Genomic DNA, 24050 nt, shown 5'->3' with positions numbered 1-24050 from the left:
CACGGTCCCTGGCTTTGAGGGTGGAGGCAGCAAAATAAAAATAATAGCAATAAAGTCCTGAAGACAATAGGGGGCAGCTTTCAAGCTTGACCAAAGCCCTTTTGTCTGCTATCTCTAATCACCCAGCCTTCAGTCCACCGACCTTTAGACCCACCAGCTCACCAGCCCTGGGCCCTTTCCTTTTCTCCTACAAGGGGCCCCTACTGGGGACATTTCCTCTGGTCTTCTCTGACTTCTAAGCCCAGTACACAGGAGAAAAGAGTCATCCAGAGACAGAAGCCAAGTTCTTGTTCTTATTTTTTTTTGGAGCAGACAAGAGGGAGATGTGGGCCCTGTTTAGTCCCCTGGATGGAGCTGGGTGATGTGGATTGTTGTCCATAGATCTCTTTGGCGACCCAGTTACCAGAGTTGACAACGGTTGGAGGGGTTCAGAGGGGCACTGCGAGGGCAGTGGAAATATTTGGAGAAGGCCCGGGTGTTGCTCAGGGATCCATGGACTCGAAGGATGGGAGGGCTATGCTTCTCTCGAGCATCCTGGTCACTGAGTTGCCTACACATCATCTGGGGACAAAGAAGGGTCCCCACAAGTAAGGAGATTAGCAGACGCCCCACACAGACTGGGGTAGTTGGACAGGCAGACCTGGGGACTAGGCAGGGACAGGGACAGCCGACAAGAATGAGCGCAGGACAGGGAGGGCTCAAAGGCCACGTCGAGAGAGAGGCGTGTTTGCCGTTGGTAGATCATTTATGGCCCAGTGGGCGTCGGGTCGAGGGGATGGGCCATGTCAGCACAGTGGATGTGAGTGAGTGAAAGGTAAAGCCCGTGAGACCTCTCTGTGAGGGGGACGGAGTGATAGTACAGTGGGTAGGCTTTGTGCCTTGCACACCATCTACCTGGGTTTGATGCCCAGCATCTCATATGGTCCCCTGAGCACTGTCAGGAGTAATTCTTGAGTGCAGAGTGCCAGGAGTAACCTCTGAGCATCACTAGGTATAACCCAAAGCCACCTCTACCCAAAAAAACTCTCTGTGAGGGGTCTGGAAGTAGGGTGTGGAATTAGGGGAAGTGACTGTGGAGCAAGGGGGTGGTCCTAGAAGGGAACTGTTAAAACAAGTGGGGATCACCCACAGGGGGGAGGTCTCTGAGGTAGCCTATGGTCTGTGGATGGTCTGAGAAGGCTCATTTGGGAGGCTCTGTACTAGGAAAGAGTGAGAGGGAAGAATCAAGTTGGGCTCATCCTTGGGAGGGCTTTGGGGGAGATTTTTTTTTTAACAGAAGACTTAGTAGTATTGTGAAAGGCCAGGTAAGATGGAGTGTTATGAAAGAGTTTCCACGGCCGAAGGTGGTAGGTCATGAGGAAAGGTGCCTAGAGCATGCTGAGGTGTGAGGTAGAGCTTCCTACCTGGGCGTAGCTTTGAAAGAAGAGTTGGTGGGGTCTGAGGTCCATTTCAGGCAGGGTAGTCTCCCCGCGGTGCCCTAAGAGCCTCTTGTTGTACGCCTGGATGTGGGACAGAGAGTGGTCCCATTAGGTCCATGGTCATGGCCACTTGGGCATCCAATACCCCCCTCAACCCAGGTCATGGCTCCATCTCCTGGGCATAGGCAGAAGAGTCTAAACCCGGCAAAGCAAACTTGCCAAAACACTATGGAGGGAGACCCCAGAGAGAGAGAGAGAGAGAGAGAGTCTGTGCAGAGTCCCCTACATGCCCAGGAGGGGCGCATAGGGCCAAAAGCTCGGTGACCATGTATAGAGTAGGGGAGGCAAGAGGCAGAATTAGGGGTAGCATGTCCATTCTGCAGGTACAGCTGATCCCAGCCACTGGGAGGTGAGTCACCTGAAGTGCAGTGACCAGCCCCCCCAGATCCGCGGCACTTTCCAGTAGTGTGTGGGAGCTGATGAAGGGACTTCCGCCAGGTGGAGAAAGGGCCGCATAGTGATGCTCCAGGCACAGGAGCGCCCCCTCCAGGGCACGAGAATCACAGGCTGGACAGCCTCCAGGGAGCACTGTGGAAAGGGGGCAAGGGAAAGTGGTGAGACGTGGTAAAGGTTGAGGGCAGGGGGTATTATCACTTTGGGTATTCCTAGCAGTGGGCCCTCCTCATGGAGCCCCTCAGTAACCCCCCTCTCCCTTCCTGAGTGCCCACGGGCCCCTCCCACTGGCCCGCTGTTACCCACAGAGCTGGTCGAAGATGCGCAAGAGCTCACGGGCCATGATGCTTCCGGCAGCACCGAAGTTCACAGCTCTAGGGAGACCAGGGTGTGTCACCCCCTATCCTGCCAGGCCAGCACCCCCAGTCTCCAACACAAGAGAGACCCCTCCGCAGTAGCATCTGTCCAAGAGCAGTGCTCTTGGACACCCCCCGCCTGCCCTCACAGCACAACCCCTACCTGGGGTAGCCAGGGTGGAAGAAGGGGGGTTGCAGGAGTCCAGCCGGGAAGACCACCACATGCTCAGGTACTGAGTAGTAAGCACTGACCTCCCAGGGGCTGTGGAGAGGAGCGCAGGTCAATAGAGGCCCTCCCCGTGGGAGCCCCGGATGCCCTTCCTGGCAGGCTTACGGGGCCGTTGGGAGGTTGGCATCCCTCTCTGACCTGGGCTGGGAGGATGGTGGCTGGGTAGAGCTCCGGATGTTCCTAGCTCGGAGAGATCGGACACAGCTGAGGACGGACTGCAGGAAGCTGGGTCCGAGTTGGATCTGGAAGGAAGCAGAAAGGGGCTCGGACACACTTGGACAATAGACATGCCCGTGGGACATCCCCCGCAGCCACACACACACACACACACACACATGCACACACACGCACACATATGCACACACGCGCACATATGAACACACACACATGCACACACATGCATGCATATACACACATGCACATACATGTATGCATGCACACACATGAGAGCACAAACACACACACACACACACACACACACCAATGAAGTGCGAGCCAGCACAAACACCACCACCCGTAGGTCAGACGGGCTTCACACACTCAGACACATGAGCTCTCGAATACACAAGCCCTCGGACACACACTCAGACAAGAGTCAAGAAGGCAGGTGGCTCTGAGCACACACTCTCGTCTAGCATTGCAGCCTGAAGCCAGCAGCCCTCAGAAGCCCAGCCTGCACCAGAGCAAGAAAGGGGCAGGTGAGCGAGGGTCGACCAAGGGAAGGGGGCCCGCCCCCTTTCAGCAGGACCAGGCAGGAGAGGCTGCACACTAAGGGCAATGCCCCAGCAGGGACCCACGTCCTGAGAGTCCTCTCCGACCAGCGTCGGCTTCAGGGCCCAGTCAAAGGGCCCCATCTTCACACGCAGCTGGGCGACCTGAGGAGAGAGGCACGAGGTAGAAGGCTCCTCGCTCCCCTGAGCAAAAGGGAGGGTTCGCTCCTGTGCCTTGCCCTATCTCAGCCTTTTCTGTGGCCCTCAGCTCCCAGAACCACAGAGAGGTATGTCCCTAGTGCCTTTCAATGTCTCCTCCAGCTGTTGGGATTTCCTCCTCACCCTCCATCCCCACCCCCCCCCTCCCCCGTGCATCCAGGACTTGATACCAGCTGCCACATCCCCTCCCTGTCCCTCCCTTCTGGCCTCACCCTGTCCTGAGCTTCTTTCCGGGTTCTGTCATCCATCCAGTGGAGCCTCTTCAGTCGGGTGACAAGGGCCTCCTTGATGGCACTGAATAGTTCCATGGCCTGGCAGGGGTGAGATGCGGGAGCAGAGACTGGATCAGAATTCAGAACCAGCTCGTGTCAGGGGTCTGGAGCAGAGAAGGAGAGGCAACAGGAACGGGGGAAGAGAACATGGAAAGTTTTCTGGGACCCCAAAGCCTCCAGGGCGTGAGGTCCGTGCAGGTAGAGAGGAGGTGTTGGCACAGAGAAAAAGGGGTGGCCCAGGAGTTCCTTCCCATGGGGTGTTTTGGCCTGGATCTCAGCTAAGTGAGGCTCTCAGAATCAGAGTACAATGTGCCCCTCAGCCCCTTCTCTGCCCAGAGATGGGGCAAATGCCTTAATCCCAAGTCCAAGCTCCCCTTCAGGTGATGCTCAGAAGCAGAGTGATTCTTGGCCAGTGCTGACAACAAGAGTTATAAGTACAGGAGGGCTGGAGCAATAGGACGGTGGGTTGGGCGCTTGCCTTGCACGCAGCCAATCCACGTTTGATTCCCAGCATCCCATATGGTCCCCTGAGCACCACCAAAAGTAATTTCTGAGTGCAGAGTAGAGTGACCCCTGGGCGTCACTGGGTGTCACCCCAAAACAAAGAACCCCCAAAAAGGCATTTTGTAGTTATTTATTTGCATCTCTCAAGATTATAACATTCCTTTCTCACACTGTTTCTCATCTGTTGTGAGAAAAGGATAGAGTTGCCTTAGAGGGAGTGAGGGAGTTCAACTCTGATTTTGTGGTTGAAGAAATGCAAGAGTGGGACAGTGAGGTGACTGGTACCTTCTTGGCATGAGCACACATTCTCTCTCTCTCTCTCTCTCTCTCTCTCTCTCTCTCTCTTTCCTCTCTCTGTCTCTGTCTCTGTCTCTGACTCTATCTCTGTCTCTCTGTCTCTCTATCTCTCTGTCTCTGTCTCTGTCTCTGTCTCTCTTTCTCTCTCTCTCTCTGTATGCCTGATTCCCTGACCATGCAGACCCATGGGAAAGGCAAAGCAAATGAGAATTAGGAAGAGATGGGTTGGGTGGGAAGAGGCAGAGGGCAGTGGGCCAGGGAAGCCCCCTCACATACCGCACTTCTGGTGCTGGGACTGAAGGCCTCACGCAGGAACAAAGCCGCCAGGGTGGACTGAAAGAAGGTTCCTGTTTTCTCCACACACTCCATCCATCGAGGGCTTTCAGGCTGCAACGACAAAGCCAGAATGAGTGTCTCCCTCCCCGCTTCTTTCTGGCCCATCACCTGGTTACAGAGCTCCATCTCCATAGTGGGTTTGCATCATTTGATTATTCCTTTGGAGGATGTACATGAGACTGTTGCCGCTCAGCCCAGAGGACCAGACGTTTTGCTCCTGAATTGCTTTCATGGGACTGGATTGGGCAAAGCATGCATGCTGGCCAGCTACTGAATTTGGAAGCCTGAGCTCTTGGAAGTCTTTTCTGGAGAACCAAAAGGCCCCTGAAAAGAAGAAGACTAGAAGACTCATCTTAGCAGGGGTGTTGGCTGTCCTGTCCCCACCCAACCCACATATGAATACCCTTCTTCCCATGTGGCTTTGCTCAAAACGGTCATTGGTGGAGAAGGCTCTTGCCCTCTCTTCTGCCTCCTGACCCCATCCTCCAATAGGGACTGTGAATCACATCAGAGGATCCTGTGCAGTGACAAAGAAAGTTATTGGGTGAATATCCTTTCCCATTCTTCGATAAGGGGTTGATATCAAGGATATACAAAGCACTGGTTGAGCTCCACAAGAAGAAAGCATCCAACCCCATCAAAAAATGGGGTGATGAAATGAACAGAAACTTTCTCAAAGAAAAAACCCAAATGGCTAAAAAGCACATGAGAAAATGCTCCTCATCTCTAATCATCAGTGAGATGCAGATCAAAACAACAATGAGATATCATCTCACACCACAGGAACTGGCCCACATCCAAAAGAACAAAAGCGGGGCTGGAGAGATAGCACAGTGGGTAGGGTGTTTGCCTTGCATGCGGCCAACCAGGGTTTGATTCCCAGCATCCCATATGATTCCCCCAGCACTGCCAGGAGTGATTCCTGAGTGCAGAGCCAGGAGTTTTCCCTGTGTATCACTGGTACGACCAAAAAAGCAAATAAATAAATAAATAAATAACATTTAAAAAAAAGAAAAAAAGCAACTGGTGTTGGTGTGGATATAGCGAGAAAGGGACCCTCCTTCACTGCTGGTGGGAATGCCGACTGGTTCAGCCCTTTTGGGAAACAGTATGGACGATTCTCAAAAAATAGAAATTGAGCTCCCTTATGACCCAGCAATACCACTCCTGGGAATATATCCTGGAGAGGCAAAATAGTACAGTCGAAATGACATCTGCACTTCTATGTTCATTGTTGAACCAAAATTTGGAAAAAAAACCCGAGCACCCGAGAATAGATGACTGGTTAAAGAAACTTTGGTACATCTACACAATGGAATACTATGCAACTGTTAGAAAAGATAAAGTCATAAAATTTACATACAAGTGGAACTACATGGAAAGTATCATGCTACGTGAAGTGAGCAAAAAAGAGAGGGATAGACATAGAAAGACTGCACTCATCTGGGGAATATAAAGTAATAGAATGGGAGACGAACACCCAAGAATAGTTGAGATAAATACCAGGAGGTCTGCTCCACGGCTTGGAAGCTGGCAGCACATGATGGGGGAAAAAGCAGCTCAGACAGAGAAGGAAACACCAAGTAAAGGATGTTTGGAGGATTTGCTCAGGATGTGAGATACGTGCTGAAAGTAGACTATAGACCAAACATGATGACCACTCAATACCTCTATTGCAAACCACAACACCCTAAAGGAAAGAAAGAGCAAAAGGAAATGCCCTGCCACAAAGGCGGGGTGGGTGGGGGTGATGGGGTGGACGGGTGGGAGGGCTACTGGGATCATTGGTGGTGGAGAATGGGCACCGGTGGAGGGATCGGCACTCGATCATTGTATAACTGAAACCCAAGCACAAAAGTTTGTAAGTCTACAACTGTACCTCATGGTGTTTCACTAATAAAAAAAAATAAAAAGAAAGTTATCCCATTGAGTTTGAGTTTAGATGACATATTAATTGCTAGAGAAGAGGACAAAAGAAAGAGCTAAAGATACGAGTTCAGAAACTTAAGAGACAGCCAAAACTGGGAAAGGAACTAAAACAGTGACTGTGGTCTTCAGTCTTAGAGGTTAGAGGCTGTTAGACAAAAAGTCAGAGTGCCTTAGTGAATGGGGTATTTCCTTGATCAAGAGGTCAAAGATAAACATCCCTTTTCTCTCCTGCATTTCTTCATGATGTTGATTACCACCTAACTTGGTTTTATTTAGAAAGGATCTGGAGAAATAGTACCATGAGTGGGGTTCTTGACTTCCATGCACTAAGGTCCCACCCCTGGTACCCCATATGATCATCAAGATCATTGTCCATGATCCCTGAGCACAGAGCCAGGAGTTAAGCCCTGAGCACTTCTGGGAATGGCCCAAAAACTGAAAAACAAAACAAAACAAAATATAACACAACAACCCAACCGAAAATGACAACAACAAAGAATGAGAGAGAGATGCTGGGGAGCTCTGGGACAGCTTTAAGGAGCTGACTGAGGAGTGGTATTGTTCACGGAGAAAACCCTGTCCCAGTGGGGCAGGAACAGCAGAGCTGGCCTCAGGGGAGGTGAGCCGGGTCTCTGGAAGAACCAGCTAATATGTTAATTCGGGTTGAGTGGGATGAAGTCACAAGACTTCATTCCTGTAACTTATTTACTCCCACAGATCTCCTCATGGGGCAGGGGGTTAGGCTGCACTGCACTCTTTCACCTTAAGATTGCAGAGAGAGAGAGAGAGAGAGAGAGAGAGAGAGAGAGAGAGAGAGAGAGAGTTCATGGGGTTTTCCATGAATGGGAGCTTGAGAGAGAAAGGCAAGCCTGGGGTCATTGGACAAACACTAGGGCTGGCCTATTAGGATGATTTATCTTCTATGAGTTCTTGTTTCCAGACCACTGGGTCTAGCATGGAATTGGATGATTTCCTATAATGTGTGAGTTGCAGTTCCAAAACGAACACAAAAATAAGCATAAATTTCAAGTCAAGGTGGGTGAAAGAGCAAGGACTGGGTCAAGTGTGACCCCCCCCCCCTTTGGAGCCCATTCCTCTGCTCCCGTGAGCTACCTTGGCTTTGGGGCTGCCTTTTAGTCTCTGCTAGAGTGGGCTATAGCAGGGGTACATCTTAAGTTCACAGCTCAGGCCTTAATTTGGTGTTGAGATTCTTTCAGATCTTCCTACACCTACTGGTTCTTGAAGAGGCTTCCTGATGCCTTTGCCTGGTTCTACGTCTCCCACCACCTAAGCCTGTGGCTGCAGGGCCCCACAACTGAGGCTATGGTGGGTCCAATTGGTTATGGGGGAGTAGGGCTGCCACCCCAAACTACACATTCAGTGCTCACACCTATGCAATACCGGAGTTCTTTTGGTCACACTCATGCGGGATCACATTTTCCATGAGCAGGAAAATAACTTTCAGAGTCTATAAATAAACGCAGACCTTGGGGATGGAGATTGGCAGGTTATATATTCACCGACTGGGGTTTATGAGTATCTTTTCTATCCATAAAGACACCAGTGATATAATATACCATGTATACTGAAAACACTGAGAGGGAAAAGTATGTAAGATATACTATGAAAATGTAAAGGATGGAAGAAATACTTCAAATGCAAGATAATGAAGCTTGGTAGATTAATTTTAGGGCACAGGGCAAGGGTTACTGATATAACTCTAGAATCATGAATAAAATATTTGAGAAATGATAGAAGTCAGGAAAAATTTCAGGAATCCAAGGGAAGCAAACATGCACCCCATTTCAGTAGATGGGAAAGCAGATTTTAGAGATTACAGGCCAGCCAGGAATCTTTAATGTTAATTTCTAAAGAAGATTCTAGAATGAATCATTAAACAAAGTGTTTTGTGACTACTTAGAAAATAATGTGTAACTACTGAGGGCCAGTGTAGGTTCCCTGGACAAATAATGTCAAAATAATAAAAATCTTTATGGTTTAAAGGTTCGCCACCCAAGGACTGATCACGGAGCAGATGTTGTTGGGTCAAATGGGGGAAACACAGCTACTTTATTGAGAGATGTAGCCAAGTTCAAAACCCCCAGGCATAGAGGGAGAATGCATAAGAGAGCTTGTTCAGTCCAAACCCACTACGTCACTAACTCTGGCCAACTGAAGAAGTGCCCAAAGTTGCTGGAGCATCATGTGTACAAAATGAAATAAGACTGACCATCTGACTATAGCCATCTGACTATATACCAGTCACAGTCACAGTCCTCCCGTTGTTCATCGATTTGCTCGAGCGGGCCCAGTAACATCTCCATCATGAGACTTGTTACTGTGTTTGGCATATTAAATACATCGCAGGTAGCTTGCCAGGCTCTGCCGTGTGGGCGAGATATTCTTGGTAGCTTGCCAGGCTCTCCGAGAGGGGCGGAAGAATCAAACTCGCATCACCTAATTTTTTAATGTTGGCCATTAAGTCTGTTCAAAGTTCTAAAAGTCAACAAAATACCACTACGGCAAGATTCATCCACAACTACCACCATATTCCCTCCGAACAGAGCATTTGACACTTACTAAATTATCAACGTTGGTCATACCAGCTGTGAACAGGAAACTCATACCTAAGCACGCATTCTCCCTTCCACAAGTTCTCACTAGATTTCTCTGGAAGATCAGAAAATGTACCAGAAGTAGATTCTAAATGCAGGCCACTCTATAGCTATCATCTTGATTTCAAGTCCTTGTGAATTAGAGGGGGGTTGGGGGTGGGGAATCTATGTTGGATAGGAATGAAATTGGGGTAGATTCTCAGCTGGCAGAATAATGATTCATGATTCATGACTCCAAGTTGATATGAACATCCCTGACTGTGCTACTGACATTGTAATCAGCATCCCACCTCACAAACATGGCCATCCCTCCCTCTTTCTCTCCTGCATTTCTCCATGACGTTGGTTACCACCTAACTTGGTTTTATTTAGCTACTTTATTGTCTGTCTTCTGCCATTAAAGTTTTTGAAGACAATGTCCAGGACTAGGGTTTTTTCTCCCCCTTCATTGTTCATTGTGGTATCCTAAGTGCTTAGAGAATTGTCTGACAAATAGCCTGTGCTCAGAAAGTAATTTAGATAATTAGTATTAACAAATACCTAGAGCAACAGCAAGGGCCTTAGGAACCTGACCTGATAGCCTTTGCTGCTCAGGAAAGTCTAGCCATAGTCCTGAAGTCTAGAGGAAGACACTAAATAAAACTACCAAAGACCCATGATCAAACATTAAAGGATAATATTGTGGATGATTGAAACAAAGCCTAAAAATTACTGGAAAAACTGGGGTGAATATAAATAATTCACATATAACAGGCAAAAGTGAAATCCTTTGCTTCTCCAGATACAGCTTCTTATCAGAGAAAAACTTGATTAACAGCCATTTTCTTTGACTGCATACTCAATATTAATCTATAAAATATGATCATAGACCCAAGTCACATTGTTGGTATTGAGATGTGATATATCTACAGCTAAACCACAGGGACAGCAACACTGAAAGAAAGAGATCCAACAACAACCACAAAACTTAAGAAATGTGCCTGTCAAGGAGACAGACTGGGGATTGGGAGGGAACCTGGGGACAGTGGTGGAGGGGAGATGACCGTGGGACTGGGGTTGGCATTAGAACATTGTCTACCTGAAACTCAATGATAAATAACTGTAAATCATGGTCCCTTAATAAAAATTAATTTAAATAAGTAATTAAACGAAAAAACAAAAATGTTTTAAAATTATGGTGATAGATTGAGCCTTGTGAATCTTCCTGGATCAGGACACTATAAATTAGCATTCACTAGGAGACTTTGGTTAGAAACCTGTAATTAATGACAATAGGGACGGACAACACATTACAAGTTCAACTGGGGTCAAAAATTTGGTGAGGTCTTCAACTCCACTCTCCATCTCTTTCCATATATCCCTCAGGAAATCCTGTTGCTCAGTTTCAAAACACATTTTTTGAAAACACAAAACAGAAAAATAGTTTGATAGGCCCTCGTTTTATGCCAAAGAAAAAAGTTAAATATTCTTTCAGGAAATATATTTTTAAATTTTTTTTTTTTTTTTTTTGCTTTTTGGGTCACACCTGGTGATGCTCAGGGGTTACTCCTGGCTTTGCACTTAGGAATTAGTCCTGGAGGTGCTTGGAGGACCATATGGAATGCTGGGAATTGAACACTGGTAGGCTGCATGCAAGGCCTTACCCGCTGTACTATCTCTCCAGCTGGGCAGAGCAGTAGCACAGCAGTCGGGCATTTGCCTTGCACGCGGCCGACCCAGGTTTGATTCCTGTATCCCTCTCAGAGAGCCCGGCAAGCTACCGAGTGTATCCTGCCTGCATGGCAGAGCCTGGCAAGCTCCTTGAGGCGTATTCGATATACCAAAAACAGTAACAACAAGTCTCACAATGGAGAAGTTACTGGTACCCACTTGAGCAAATTGATGAACAATGGGAGGACAGAACCTCAGTGCTATTCTTTCAGGGACTGCCTGGCCCTGCCTGCTCTCCTTTTTCTCTCTGATTTCCCTCCTGTGATGAGTCAACTTGCTCTCAATCCACTTGCTAGGCCCCTTTTTTATTCACGGGCACCCAGGGATGCCCCAGTGAGCAGCACGCACAGCTGCCCAACATCCAACACATTGAACCAAGTTTTGCCCCTCCTGAACCGATAACCATTTCTCTGCTAAAAGCCCTTCTCTCTAGACACTGCTTCTGTCACAGCGTCTGCAAAGAAATCCTGCTAGTCATGCAAACCCGCCCAGATCTCTCCCTCTTGGAAATTCCAAGAGGATCTATTGTCTAAACCAGAGTTTTCTTGGAACACAGCTGCACTCACTCATGTCCTTACCGTACAGTAGCTTTTGTTCATACCAGGGCAGCGCTGAGTCATTGCAACACAGAACATATGGACTCCAAAGCCAAAAATATGACTCTCTTGACCTTTACAGAAAGAATTTGCCAATCATTTTCTGTAGCACCCTCTAATTTCTCAATCCTGCACACTGTGTGGTTGAAGATTGAGATGCAGGAGCCATAGAGATTTATTGTGGAGCCTCTTTCTTCACTGCTGAAGAAAACGGTCTTGGGAAAGTTACTTGCCCTTTCTCAGGACCTCAGGTGTGTTGGTTCTAGGTAGATGAAATAAAATCATCTGTTCTCCACCAACAAATCAACAGTGCTCCACACCTGACATATTTTTAGTTACTCTATGTGCGTTAGTTATTATTATGCGTCAAACTTGGTACCATTGTGCCAGAAATCTCAGTAAGGTGGTTTCCAAAAGTCACCCAATTACTCGTTAATAAAACCTGATTTGGATTTTAAACATCAGGAAGTACACGTCCTAGTTTGAGTACAAATAAATATATAAGAGCTGGAGAGTACAGTGGTTAGGGCTTATGTATGTGGCTGACCTGGTTTGTCTTCCAGCACCAAGGTGCAGCACTGAGCAGTGCTTGGGAGGGTCCCCCAATATGGGTATAATACATAAACATATAAAGCAGAGGCATATGGTAGAGATTAGGAAAGGCCATTAATTAGCTTTCTAACTTCTTGAGTTATGTCACTGTCACTGTCCTCCCATTGTTCATTGATTTGCTCGAGTGGACCCAGTAACATCTCCATTGGAGACTTTTGTTGTTACTGTGTTTGGCATATCGAATACATCACGGGTAGCTTGCCAGGCTCTGCCGTGCGGGTGAGATACTCTCAGGAGCCTACCGGGCTCTCCGAGAGGGGCAGAGGAATTGAACTTGGGTTGGCCATGTTGGCTGCGTGCAAGGCAAATGCCCTACCACTGTGCTATCGCTCCAGTCCTTGAGGTATGAGTTTCAGTATTTGTACCTTATGCCTTTCATAAAATGCACCAGGCTGTAGTTCTGAGATTTACAGGGAGCTGCGTTTTACTGATCAGACGCAATGAAAAGATATTGGAGTTATCTTTGACAGCAACTGAGTTCATGGAAAAACTGGACAGAATCTTTGGAAAAATCAAGGACTTGCCCATCAGCAAGAGTGCTTTGTGGGGCCACAACAAGTAAGCACATAGGCAAAAGCAAGCAAAGCAGACAGCAAATGCTGACTCTCAGCCAACTTCCTAGCTCAATGGCCATTACCCGTGTCTCCCACTTTCATGTCCCCGTCTTCCCATCGTAAAGCAGGGGCTGTTGGACGTGGAATTGTGAGGATTAAACCAGCTTTTGTGGCTAAAGGGCTCAGAAAAATGACTCTCACGCTGTCAGCTCCCCCAGAGCCATAAGAGCATTCCATGCCTGTGCTTGCATTGTCTTCTCTGGATTCCACAGCTATTTCAGGTTATCAAAACAGTGAGTTTCTCCAAGGCAGAGAATGGTCCTCAAATTATTCAAAACAGCCATGGCAATAATGATTTTGTCAAGACCCAAGCTGAGAACTGTGCTGAGTCTGGGATGTTATTCCCTGTTCTAGTTTCCTTCACCTTGATGGGGGCATGGATTTCAAGGTTACTCTTAGATTTCAAGGTTACTCTTAGAGGAAGTTCATCTCAGGTCACAGAGTGCATTTGGGTTAGCAGAGGATGAAGAGGCCCTTCTTATGCTACCTCAACTGCTCACCTGGGACCCGACGCAGGATGTCAGAGAACTCTAGGCAAAGAGCATTGAGTAGCCCCCTCAGAACCCCCTGGACATAGGGAAGGCCTCTCTCCCACACCTGTCTCCCTCCTAGGGAACCCTGAGCTTAGGCTCAGCTGCTCCAGGCACAAAGCTCAGAATTTCTTAGCAAATAGGTTAAGGGTCCTGAGAGAGCGAAAGCAAGTCTGGATCATTTCCGGTTCATGTTTGACCTTTGACACTTGGCAAAAGTCCCTTTGAGCAGCCCATGGAGGTTCGTGCAAAGGCCCCAGATCTGTTCATTCTGTTCTCCAGTGAACTTTTGCAGGCCTGACCTGCAAAAGGAAAATCCCAGACACTTGGGGTGCCCACCTCTGGGAGCGAGATGCAGACATGTATCCCTCCAAATGGGGCTGCTCCTCCAGCCCCCGACGTGGGCCCCTCGCTGCCCCTCCTCACCACAGGTGGCCACTCCGTGAGCTCCCGCAGCTTCTGGTTCAACGATCTGCGTGCCTCCTGGAACTGACTGTCCAGGGCTGGAGCGAGAGTCCCCGCCAACCCCAAGATCATGTAGCTTTGCAGAAAGTCCCTGTGGAGAGAGGACACCTGTGGATATGATCCTGAAGCTCTGGGGGGCCCCTAGAAAACCCTTCTCCCCCTGAGGGCCCCAGGCAAGTCTTGCTCTCCTCTGGATTCAGAGAGAATAGCCGGACACTTGGAACGTGCAAAAGCGTTCTTCTTGGTGTGAGCAGAAGGATGACCAGGGATGACCTGGAATGGAAGGACAGGCCTCTGGGGCCGAAGAGGGAGGAGGGTCTGGGCCAGGTGAAGACAGGACTGCCATGGGAGAATGTGGATGTGTGGATGCCACAATCAAATTCTGCTCTCTACCGGATGCCTTTTTCGGATGCAGGTTGACTGGGTTGGCTCAACCCTGGCAACTCGGCTGGTTAGATTTGTTTTTCTTTCTTTCTTTCTTTCTTTCTTTCTTTCTTTCTTTCTTTCTTTCTTTCTTTCTTTCTTTCTTTGCTTTTTGGGTCATACCCGGCAATACACAGGAGTTACTCCTGGCTCATGCACTCAGGTATTACTCCTGGCGGTGCTCGGGGGACCATATGGGATGCTGGGAATTGAACCCGGGTCAGCTGCTTGTAAGGCAAATGCCCTCCCCACTGTGCTATTGCTCCAGCCCCTAGATTTCTTTCTGTACCTTCCTGAGGGAAGGTTACAGGGAAGGGTTATAGAAAAGGATAAAGGGGAGGGTTACAGGGGTAGGTTTGTGGGGGAGGGCTATAGTGGGAAGGTTTGGGGGCAAGATTACAGGGGAGGGTTATGCAGGAAGGTAAAGGGGAGGGCTAGAGGGGAGGGGCTGGAGCGATAGCACAGTGGGTAGGGTGTTTGCCTTGCATGCGGCTGACCTGGGTTCGATTCCTCTGTCCCTCTTGGAGAGCCCGGCAAGCTACTGAGAGTATCCCGCCCACACAGCAGAGCCTGGCAAGCTCCCCATGACGTATTCAATATGCCAAACACAGTAACAACAAGTCTCACAACGGAGACATTACTGGTGCCCGCTCAAGCAAATAGATGAACAACGGGCAGACAGTGCTACAGTGCTACCTTCCTGCTCTTGCCCATACGAATGGACCTTTCTTCCCTCAGAAGGAATTTCTAGATCTCAGCACCGCTGAGCTACTGTGCAAAGCCCCAGGGTGAAGGCCACTGTCTTTAGGAATCCAAGAGAGCAGAGAACCAACAAGACCCTTCTCCTCCCCTGCCCCCACCTGGACACATACGTCCCCTGGACTTCTCGGGTTTGGGGATCTGCAGAGCCTGCTCACCGCCAACAGACATCCTCAGCTTCCCCCGACACCAGCACATCCAGTATCACCTCGTCTGGCTCCTCCTCTCCCAGTTGCTTCCTCCCTTCCACACCTTTTAGTCGCCATCAAGACCCGCCTCCCAGCATCTGCTTCCTCTCAAAGGCTCTCCACAGGTTGGGTTCGCAGCCAGGAATCCCTGGGTCTCATTGCACCCCAATCTTTATTCCATGCAGTGTCTCTTGGCCCCTTCCCCCAAAAAACCTCTCCCACTTCCTGTCTCTTCACCTCACCCGAGCCTTGTCCCCCGGACCCCTTCAGTCTTCCCAGGAGGCCCTTCCCAGGTTCTGGGATCTCGGGGTTCTCTCACTCTCCCCTTCCCAAAGGGGCAAACCTGTTGTTCGACAGCTGCTCCTCCACCAGCCAGGACATGTTCTTCAGGTACTCCAGGTCATGGACCACGACGGACTCGGAAGAGCTCAGTGACATGGGTGTGAATGTGGCCCTCAAGCAGGACAGCCAATCAATGGCGGGGGCCATCACCTTGGGGAGAGAGGGGACACAGACACTGATGGCGGGGATGAGGGGTAGGCCAGGGTCCCCAGAGGATGAAGATGGGGGAGAGCTGTGGACACGATGGGGTGGGACAGTTCCGAGTGGGAAGGTCTTAGGGGAATGATGAGAAAGCTGACCAGGAGGACCAGAGATGTGGGAGGGGACCCTCCTGCCATGCCCATCTGCCCCAGGGCCCAGTCCCAGGCACCTGTAGTTGGTCAATGGTGACCTCCTGATAGTGGGTTCCCCGGGCCGAAGGCTGCTCCAGGGGCTTCAGAAACTGGAAAAGCCGTGAGGTGATGGAGATGGACGCGAAGGCATGTTCTTGTACCTTGCCTGGGTCTCCTCCCAGCAAGACACCCAGACGGTTGAGGTAGGTCAGGTATTCCCGCAGGATCTGGGGCAGAGGTAGAGTCAGGCCCAGCGCGGGGGAACCCCTGCCTTTCCCTTCACCTCAGGGCTCTGGCTTTGGGACCATCTTACCTGCGCATAGATCTTCTGCTCCTGCTCTTCCTTACGGGGAATGTCAAACTCTGGCTGGTCTATCTGGACACAAGAGAGACTGGAGAGAAGTGGGGACCGTGGGGGAAGGAGAGGACAGGAGTAGGGAGAAGGGGACTTCACCAGGTGAAGGTGGGCTGAGGAGACCACAAAGGGGCCTCAGGAAAGATGGAGAGGAAAGAGAATGGGAGAGATGTGGGGATCGAGCCTGGCCGGGCATGGAAATCTCAAAAAGGGTGGGTCGTGTCAGGCAGTTTGGGGGAGCTTAGAGAGAGAAGCACCATTGTCCGTACTCAGAAGGAACCATTTCCTGTGCAGGGACCAAGTCCAAGACACAGGGGCTAAAGTTTCCATCTCAGTCAAAGGAGCCAAACCTCAGTTATCTTAATATATTTTGGAAATCAAAATTCATGCAAGAAATAGCACCACACTGTAGCACCGTTTTTCATTGATTTGCTTGAGCGGGCCCAGTAACATTGTGGGACTTGTTGTTACTGTGTTTGGCATATCAAATAAGTCACGGGTAGCTTGCCAGGCTTTGCCGTGCGGGCAAGATACTCTCGGTAGCTTGCTGGGCTCTCCGAGAGGAGCGGAGGCATCGAACTCAGTCACTGGATCGGCCGCATGCAAGGCAAATGCCCTACCCACTGTGTTACCGTTCCAGCCCCATGCAAGAAATAAAATAGCAAAATCCATGGTCCAGCATGAATTTGTTTACCCTCCCCCAAGCCACACTATTAATTTTGATCCATTTTGGAAAAATTAAAAAGTTGATATGCATTCCAAAAACTTCCCAGCATAATTTTGATCCATTATTTAAAAAAGGTAATCTTTTAAAAAAGGTAATCCTGCCCTTCCTTCCCCCGACTCCCAAATCCACAATCAACAATGATGTTGTATTTTGTTCACTGCAGAGTTTTGCATTGACTTTGATGTTTTGTTTGGGGGCCAACACGTGGTGGTGTTCAGGGCTTACTCCTAGTTCTGCACTCATGGGTCACTCCTGGTAGACTCAGGGGACCGGATAGGGTGCAGAGAATTGAACCAGTGTCAGCCGTGTGCAAGGCAAACAACTTACCCGATGTACTATCTCTAGATCCCCAGACTTCAGCATTCTTTTTTAATTGGTTCGGAGATGTATTACTGAGCGATTCATTTATTTATTTATTTTAGATTTTTGTTCCCTGTGCTGTATTTGATATGCCAAACACAGTAAAAACAAGTCTCACAATGTTACTGGGCCCACTCGAGCAAAACCGATGAACCAAAGGAGGACAATGCCACAGTGCTAGGTCTTTGCAAGGCAGGTATCTGCCTCACTCTCTCGTCTGGTTCTGCTACCAACCTGCCTTGATTTGATCCTAAAAGTATTTATTTCCACATTGGCCCCTTTCCCCTTCAATTTCCATATCCTATTCACACTACCTTGCACCTCAGACTTTCCCCCTACCTTGACAAAACTTTTGCTTGATGCCTTTGGTCACATTTCATGTCTAAACTTTAAAGAACAAAGCGTGCTCTTAGGTCCTGGATCTACAACCCTACAACCCCTCCTCGTCTCTCTTGCCTTTCTGGGCTTATAACCCTTCTCTGAATTTCTAGAAGGTTCCCAATGAAGTCTCTTATTCTTTCTTCTCTGAACTTGGAAATTTCTGGAAAAATGATACTACTACCCCCTAAAATGAAACCTTCCCCTGGCCTTTGTGGCTCACCACTGTGACAGGATACCCCCTTCCCTACTGTCCTTTAATCTGCCAGGCCTCCAACCTCATCATAGTCTCTCCATTCCCACAGGACACTCACCACCCTCCTTCCTCACCCTGACTCTAGACCAGAGGCTCCTTTTCCTTCCTTAACATTCAGTCTTCTGACAGGCCCTCCAGAGCCACCATGAATCATTACTGCGAGGACGAGGTTATTGGTAATATGTGCCTGGCCTGGGATTCCCAGTTTTGCCATTATCTTCTTAATTCAGAATCTCAAACCGGAGCTTCTAGATCCTACCTCACCTCCAGGTTGACCTCCAAGACCGCTGCTTCAATTTAAGTCCAAGGCCCAGCTATCAAATATAAAAGGACTCATTTATCTCTTTTAAGTCGCATGTGATCACCTTTGCCTGGATATTTGGGCCTAAATGTTCAGGTCCAATCCCCTGGCTTCAGTCTTCACTTCATTTCCCACTGCGCTCCATGGTGGAATCAGATCATTCTAGACTCTTGCTCCGCATTGCCCTATGCCCTTTGAATGACTGTCATTAGAACTGCCTTCACCTGCCTCAAGGGTCAGCTCAGCCTCCTCTTCTCCTCACCTTATCCATCTTTGACCGATCCCAAGGCCACTTGATTTAAAATTCCTAAAGCTAGTCTATCTCCCACTGCTTGTGTATTTACCCTCTTAGGAATCTGGAATTTCCGGAAATTGGCTCAATGAGCAGCATCATACTATCTTACTGCCCACCCCAATCTGGAGACCTCCCACCTGCTAACTATTTTATGCACTCCTGGGCCGCTTCATGCTGGCCTTGATTAGGTGGGAGGCCCAAGGGAAGAGATGCTCCTATTTTTCAGTGTCTCTGCCCTCACCCCCCCTTCCTGACCCCTGAGCAATGCTAACAGACAGGGAGAGCAGAAGGACTTGTCTGGATCTCTGTCAGGTGTCAGCGAAGAGCTTTCGAAAAAAACCAAGATCAAGCCCCAAACTTGAAAATTGCGGAAGTTGTAGGATGGAGAGAAAGCTCAATGAGTGTATGTTTTGCTCACAGAGGTTTCTGGTTCAATCCTCCTCATTGCACGGTCCCCTGAACCCCACTGGAAGCAATCCCAGAACACAGCCTCTGAGTGACCCTGGAGTGCGACTAGGTATGACCCCCACACCAAAACCGAAAATAAACGTGCAAACGGTTCAGACTGAGTGTGGGATCTGAGAAGTGAAAGCGCAAAAAGGCAAAAGCAGCCACGTACGCAAAGAGCTTCGGGAATGTCCTCGAAGCGCCATGAGTGGGTGATTGTGACAGGGGTCTTTAGGAGGAGAGGGAGGGCCAGAGAGAGAGGTCAGTGAACTGTGTGGGGCTCAGACCACTTGGCAACATTTTTTGTTAAAGACTTAAGGAACTAGATGACCTGGTGAGTCACCAAAGGCAATTAAAGGGAAACAATAGCATAATTAGTTCTCCGTTTAGAAAGGGCCCACTGAGAAAAATGCAAAGCAAACAAGAGGGAGGCAATACTAGGGATCAGGGTTCTTGAACTCAGAAGCTCTTAGGTCAAGCCAGTTACGTGGCAGGAAGATGGAAAGCCCCCCAGGCCCCCACCCCCACCCCCAACTGGCCACTTGGCTTCTTTGTCTAATCTCATCCAGTGCCCCTGGCTCTCGCAGCAACCATTTTCCCTTCCTCATGTGGTGACATGTGCTCTTTGAAACATCACCCCTGCTCTGAGACAGGAAGTAGAGGTCAGGTGTCACTGCACGCTTGCAGGGGCTACCCTCACCTGGATGACAGGCCGGTGTGGCGGGGCAGGATGCGGGCGCAGGTCAGCTCTGAAGAATGGGAAGTGATTGTACTGACTCATCAGAAGTATCAGGGTTCGGTTAAAGTCTAAGGAAGTCCAGTTCCCGGAGATCTGCCAGCCTCCAAGCTGGGAAGGAGAGAGACAGGCTGGGTGCAGGGAATGGAAGTCTGAGGTGTCTCCTGCACCTATGATGGATGTTTGCGACTTCCTGGCTTCTGAGCCCTGTGGGGGTCACTTCCCTCCTTCCTGCCACCCGTCCAGGGTCTGGCTGCTTTCACAGGGCACAGCAAGTTATAGCCAGTTGCCTGCTAGAACTTGGGGCTCCTAGGAACGACATCATGCCTTACAGCAGTTCCGGCAGGACACTGGTGTGGGGTGGAGATGCGGCACCGTCTCACCTCCTCGATAACTTGTCTGAGGGGACCAGCCCCTGCGGCCTCGATGGCATCGGTGTCCATGCAGGAGTTATAGAAGCGGACAGCTTTCTCCTCCCCAGAGCCTGGGGGCCAGGAGTTGGGGTTCTCTAGAGAGGAAGTATGGGAATATTCAAGAACATGTGTGGATGTTGGGAGATAGGGAACTTCCAGGAAAGAAAAAGGAAACTCTTGGGGAAATAGAGGAGGTGGGGGGTGAGAGAAAAGGGAGGAAGAAAGTGGTAGAGCAAGGAGGAGTGCTTCAGCGGAACTAGACAGTGAAGGAGAGTAGAGAAAACATGAGGATATACAAAAAAAGAGCAAAAGAAGAAGGCAGGGGTGGGAGGGATTGGCTATGAAAGCAGAGATTGGGCAGAGACAGAAGGCAGGAGGAGCAGGAGGAAGGTGAACCCAGACATGAGAAGTCGGGACCCAGAGAAGTGTGTGTGTGTGTGTGTGTGTGTGTGTGTGTGTGTGTGTGTGTATGTGTGGGTGTATGTGGTGTGTGTGTATATATGTGTGTGTGTCTGTGGGTGGGTGGGTATATGTGTGTGTGGGTGGGTATATGTGTGTGTGGGTGGGGGTGGGTCAGGGGGACTGCAGAGAGGCCCGCTTCTGGGGAGGGCGTCAGTCAGGACATGTGGAGAAGGAACCCAGCCCAGCCTCTCACTGTCTGGTCACAGAAAACAAACACACACATAACCGTAAACCAGAGAAACATCCATCTGAGTCACCTGTCACCTCCCTCTTGTTCTTTAGACCCGTGTTTACTGTGGGTGATGGGGTGGTTCTGAAACACAGAACAACCTGTGCTTAACTGGAAAAGGGGCCCCCTGCCCAGCGAGGGCTGCCTCCACTCTATCCCTATGATCTATCCCAATTTCTGCTGCTGGAAGTGGAAAGCCAGCTGCACCTTCTCTTCATTCTCTGACATTGGGAACACTCAGATCCTGTATGTTCTCATCCCCAAGTCTTCTCCACAACCCCCTTCCTGCTTGGAACCCACTTCCGACCTTCCAGATGGCCTCTGCACCTCCTCCATAACTTCCCCACTCATCAAAGCATTTTTCTCCGTCACGGTCACTGGCATGGCCCTTCTCTACCTCCAGGGCTTGCTGGCCACCTATCTCTCATGTCTGTCCACATACCTCCACACACACCCAGCCAGATAACCCCCTTGGTCACCTCTCACCTCCTCATACCACCCTGTCATCTTCCCGTCATCTCCAATCACCCGGCCCTGGTATCCAACTTACTTCCGTTCAACTTGGAAGTCATGATCCCAGATTTCAGAGCAGGCCCAGAGGAAGACTCAGGATAACAATGACCGGGGCACCAGGAGACAGGAGAAGTGTGGGTCGGGGGGTGTGAAGGCTGGAGGGTGAGCATGACCCAGAGAAGAATCCCAATGCAGGAGCGGGTGAGGAGGACGGGTAGGGGAATTACCAGCATTCGAGAGAAATCAAGAATTCCAGGGAGAGGAAAGTGAAGATGATATTTAGCAAAAGACTGGGAAGAAGACCGAGAACAAACCTGGAAGATGATGCACAGGAATTAGGTAAAGAGAAGACGGGAAGAGGAGCCAGCAAGAGATGGAAGGAGAAGGTGCCAACGTACAGGTCATGAGGAGCAAGAAGCCAACCCAGGCCTTTGACCAAGAGTCCCCCGCAGAGGGCTGGGGGGTACAGAGTTACTCCTCTGGCCCCTGAACCTGGTTTTCGGCTCAGCACTCGCACTCGCATACCCTTACCCAGGATTTTCCGGAGTCGGCCTTTGTTCTCCTCTGCAAGGGACTGGACAGAGTGACCGTTCCCACAGACATAGGTGAAGAAGTCGGAGCAGGGGTCAGCGCTGGTGTTCCCCGAGGCCAGGTACCGAGCCAGGAGATCCCAGCACACCTGCTTCTTGCAGGGGCCTGTGGGGAAAGCCCAGGGCTAGAAAGAAGAGAGAGACCAGGGCTCCCCCCAGGGGCGAGGCTGAGGAATGCTGAAGGAGAGACCCAGGCAGGTGACAGGGTCAGAACCTGCCTAGGAACCTGGGTGCCAGTAGGATTCAACGGGGAGGGTGGGAAGCAGTGAGCCGGGGGATGAGGGGCGGGCAGATGGGGGTCTAGGACTAATCTTTGGGCGGGGGGTGGGGTTTTCCAGGCCCTGTGACCCAGTGAGGGGGGCTGGGATTTTGCTTACTAGGAGCACAGCCACGTAGGATGTAGACCAGCAGCACGGAAGAAGCCAGCATCAGGCCGAGAATCAGGATGACCAGAAGTACCCTCCTGAGGACAGCCCACCGGGCCCGGGGCTCAGCGGGGGGCTCCTCCTCTCCAGGCCTCTGCGCAGGGGCGTGAGGGAAGGGAATGAGAGAGAGAGAGAGAGGGAAGAAGGGGACAATTGTCCCCTCTGCCTGGAGACAATCCTCCACCTTGCTCAGGCCCCCTGCGCCTGAGAACCCGCCACGGGACATTCAGGGGACCTTAGGACTGACCGCCGGCCCAGGTGCTCCCTTACCTGTTGACTCTGGGCAGTTCCCATTCCACCCTCCGGGCTCTGTGCAGTGGCCCCGTGGGGCCTCACGGCTCGCTCTCCACCCTCCTGCCTGGGAGAGAAGAGAGGAGAAAGACGCTGGGGCAAGAAGCAGAGGGGAGGCGAGGTGGGTGCCCCAGAGAGAGCAGAACCAGCTTTGGGGGGATCCCTCCACACCCTCTTTCCCTCCCCAGCCCGTCACCTCCAGCTCCCTCTGCTCCAGCCAGGGGGAAGCAGAGTCTTTGCATCAGGCGATGACCACCCCGCTCCCCGCCCCAGGCGCTGACCCAGGAAGGAACTTGCATTTCCCAGAGTGCGGTTCCTGCCAGCTTCTGCTCAGGGTTTGGGGTCCAGGAAGTCGCCTCCCTCCTGCCCCCACCCCAGTGCCTGGGACCTGGAGGAGGCGCCCTTGACACTGCCAGCCCCCCCACCCCCTCCCAGCCCCCTTACGCACCCCACTGGTCCGGGCTGGGGTGGAGCTTGTTTATCAGCTGGGAGACAGCAGCCTTGGTGCTCCTTTATCGCAGCTCCTCAGGGCAGAGGCAGCCGCAAAGGGGCTTTCTCCGTGGCCCTGAGGTGGCTCCTCTTTGCCCAGCCTCTGCTCCTGCTCATGAACATTCTTTTATTTCTGGAACATTCTTCTCTCCTTTCTTCTATGACTGGACTCTGTTGCATCTGTGGTTTTTGCATCCGTTGCCACCTTCCCCGTAGATACCTACCCCAGAGGTCCCGGGTGTGTCCTGGTCCCAGAAGAGCATGGAAAAAGCCAACGAGCCAACCTGCTCTTCCAAACATTACGACCCTCCTCTGCCCCCAGTGTCAGGCGGGTAATTATTATCTGGAAAAAGAGGAACTTGTCTGCATTCCCCTGCTGCTTGGGGATGCAGGAAAGGAAAAGAGGGCCAAGTCCTGGTTCTCTGTCTCTCTGTCTCTGTCTCTCTGTCTTTGTCTCCGTGTCTCTGTTTCTCTGTCTCTCTGTCACTGTCTCCGTGTCTCTATGTTTCTCTGTCTCTGTCTCTGTGTCTCTGTCTCTCTGTCTCCATGTCTCTATATCTCTGTCTCTGTCTTTCTGTCTCTGTCTATGTCTCTCTGTCTGACTCTCTGTTTCTCTGTCTCTCTCTCTGTCTCTCTGTCTCTGTCTCTCTGTCTCTGTCTCTGTCTCTGACTCTCTCTCTCTCCCCCGATCTCTCTTTCTTTCTTCCTAGTGAGGACACACTCTTCCCCTTTCTTTCCCCAGCACCTGAGAGGCGGCACAAGGCTCTGGAGGAACGAGTCTCCCATGCTAGCTCCTACCCTCCCCACACCACACTGCGTTCTCCCCTAGACGTTCAGTGAGCACCTTCCCGAGAGCAGGCATTTTGCCTCTGTT

At 50.4% G+C, this 24050-nt stretch overlaps 1 protein-coding gene across 1 annotated transcript; it reads right to left on the bottom strand.

Moving 5' to 3' along the window:
* Positions 1 to 399: 399 nt before the first annotated feature.
* On the bottom strand, positions 400 to 23040 carry KEL (Kell metallo-endopeptidase (Kell blood group)). The gene is made up of 19 exons (XM_056124041.1): positions 22969 to 23040; positions 22667 to 22754; positions 22349 to 22490; positions 21913 to 22077; positions 20148 to 20272; positions 19729 to 19875; positions 16223 to 16285; positions 15948 to 16136; positions 15579 to 15727; positions 13827 to 13956; positions 4735 to 4845; positions 3598 to 3696; positions 3254 to 3331; positions 2595 to 2698; positions 2391 to 2489; positions 2178 to 2245; positions 1837 to 2006; positions 1404 to 1499; positions 400 to 561 (listed from the first exon to the last, which is right to left on the bottom strand). The coding sequence occupies exons 2-19, from the start codon at positions 22688 to 22690 to the stop codon at positions 400 to 402; spliced, it is 2121 nt and encodes a 706-aa protein (XP_055980016.1). The 5' UTR covers positions 22691 to 22754; positions 22969 to 23040.
* Between the last annotated feature and the right edge of the window lie 1010 nt (positions 23041 to 24050).

This window comes from Sorex fumeus, unplaced genomic scaffold (genome assembly GCF_029834395.1).
Source record: "Sorex fumeus unplaced genomic scaffold, SorFum_2.1 ptg000048l, whole genome shotgun sequence".
Taxonomy (NCBI): domain Eukaryota; kingdom Metazoa; phylum Chordata; class Mammalia; order Eulipotyphla; family Soricidae; genus Sorex; species Sorex fumeus.
Note: the sequence above shows the minus strand (reverse complement) of the source record. Positions and strands in the feature narration are given on the sequence as shown.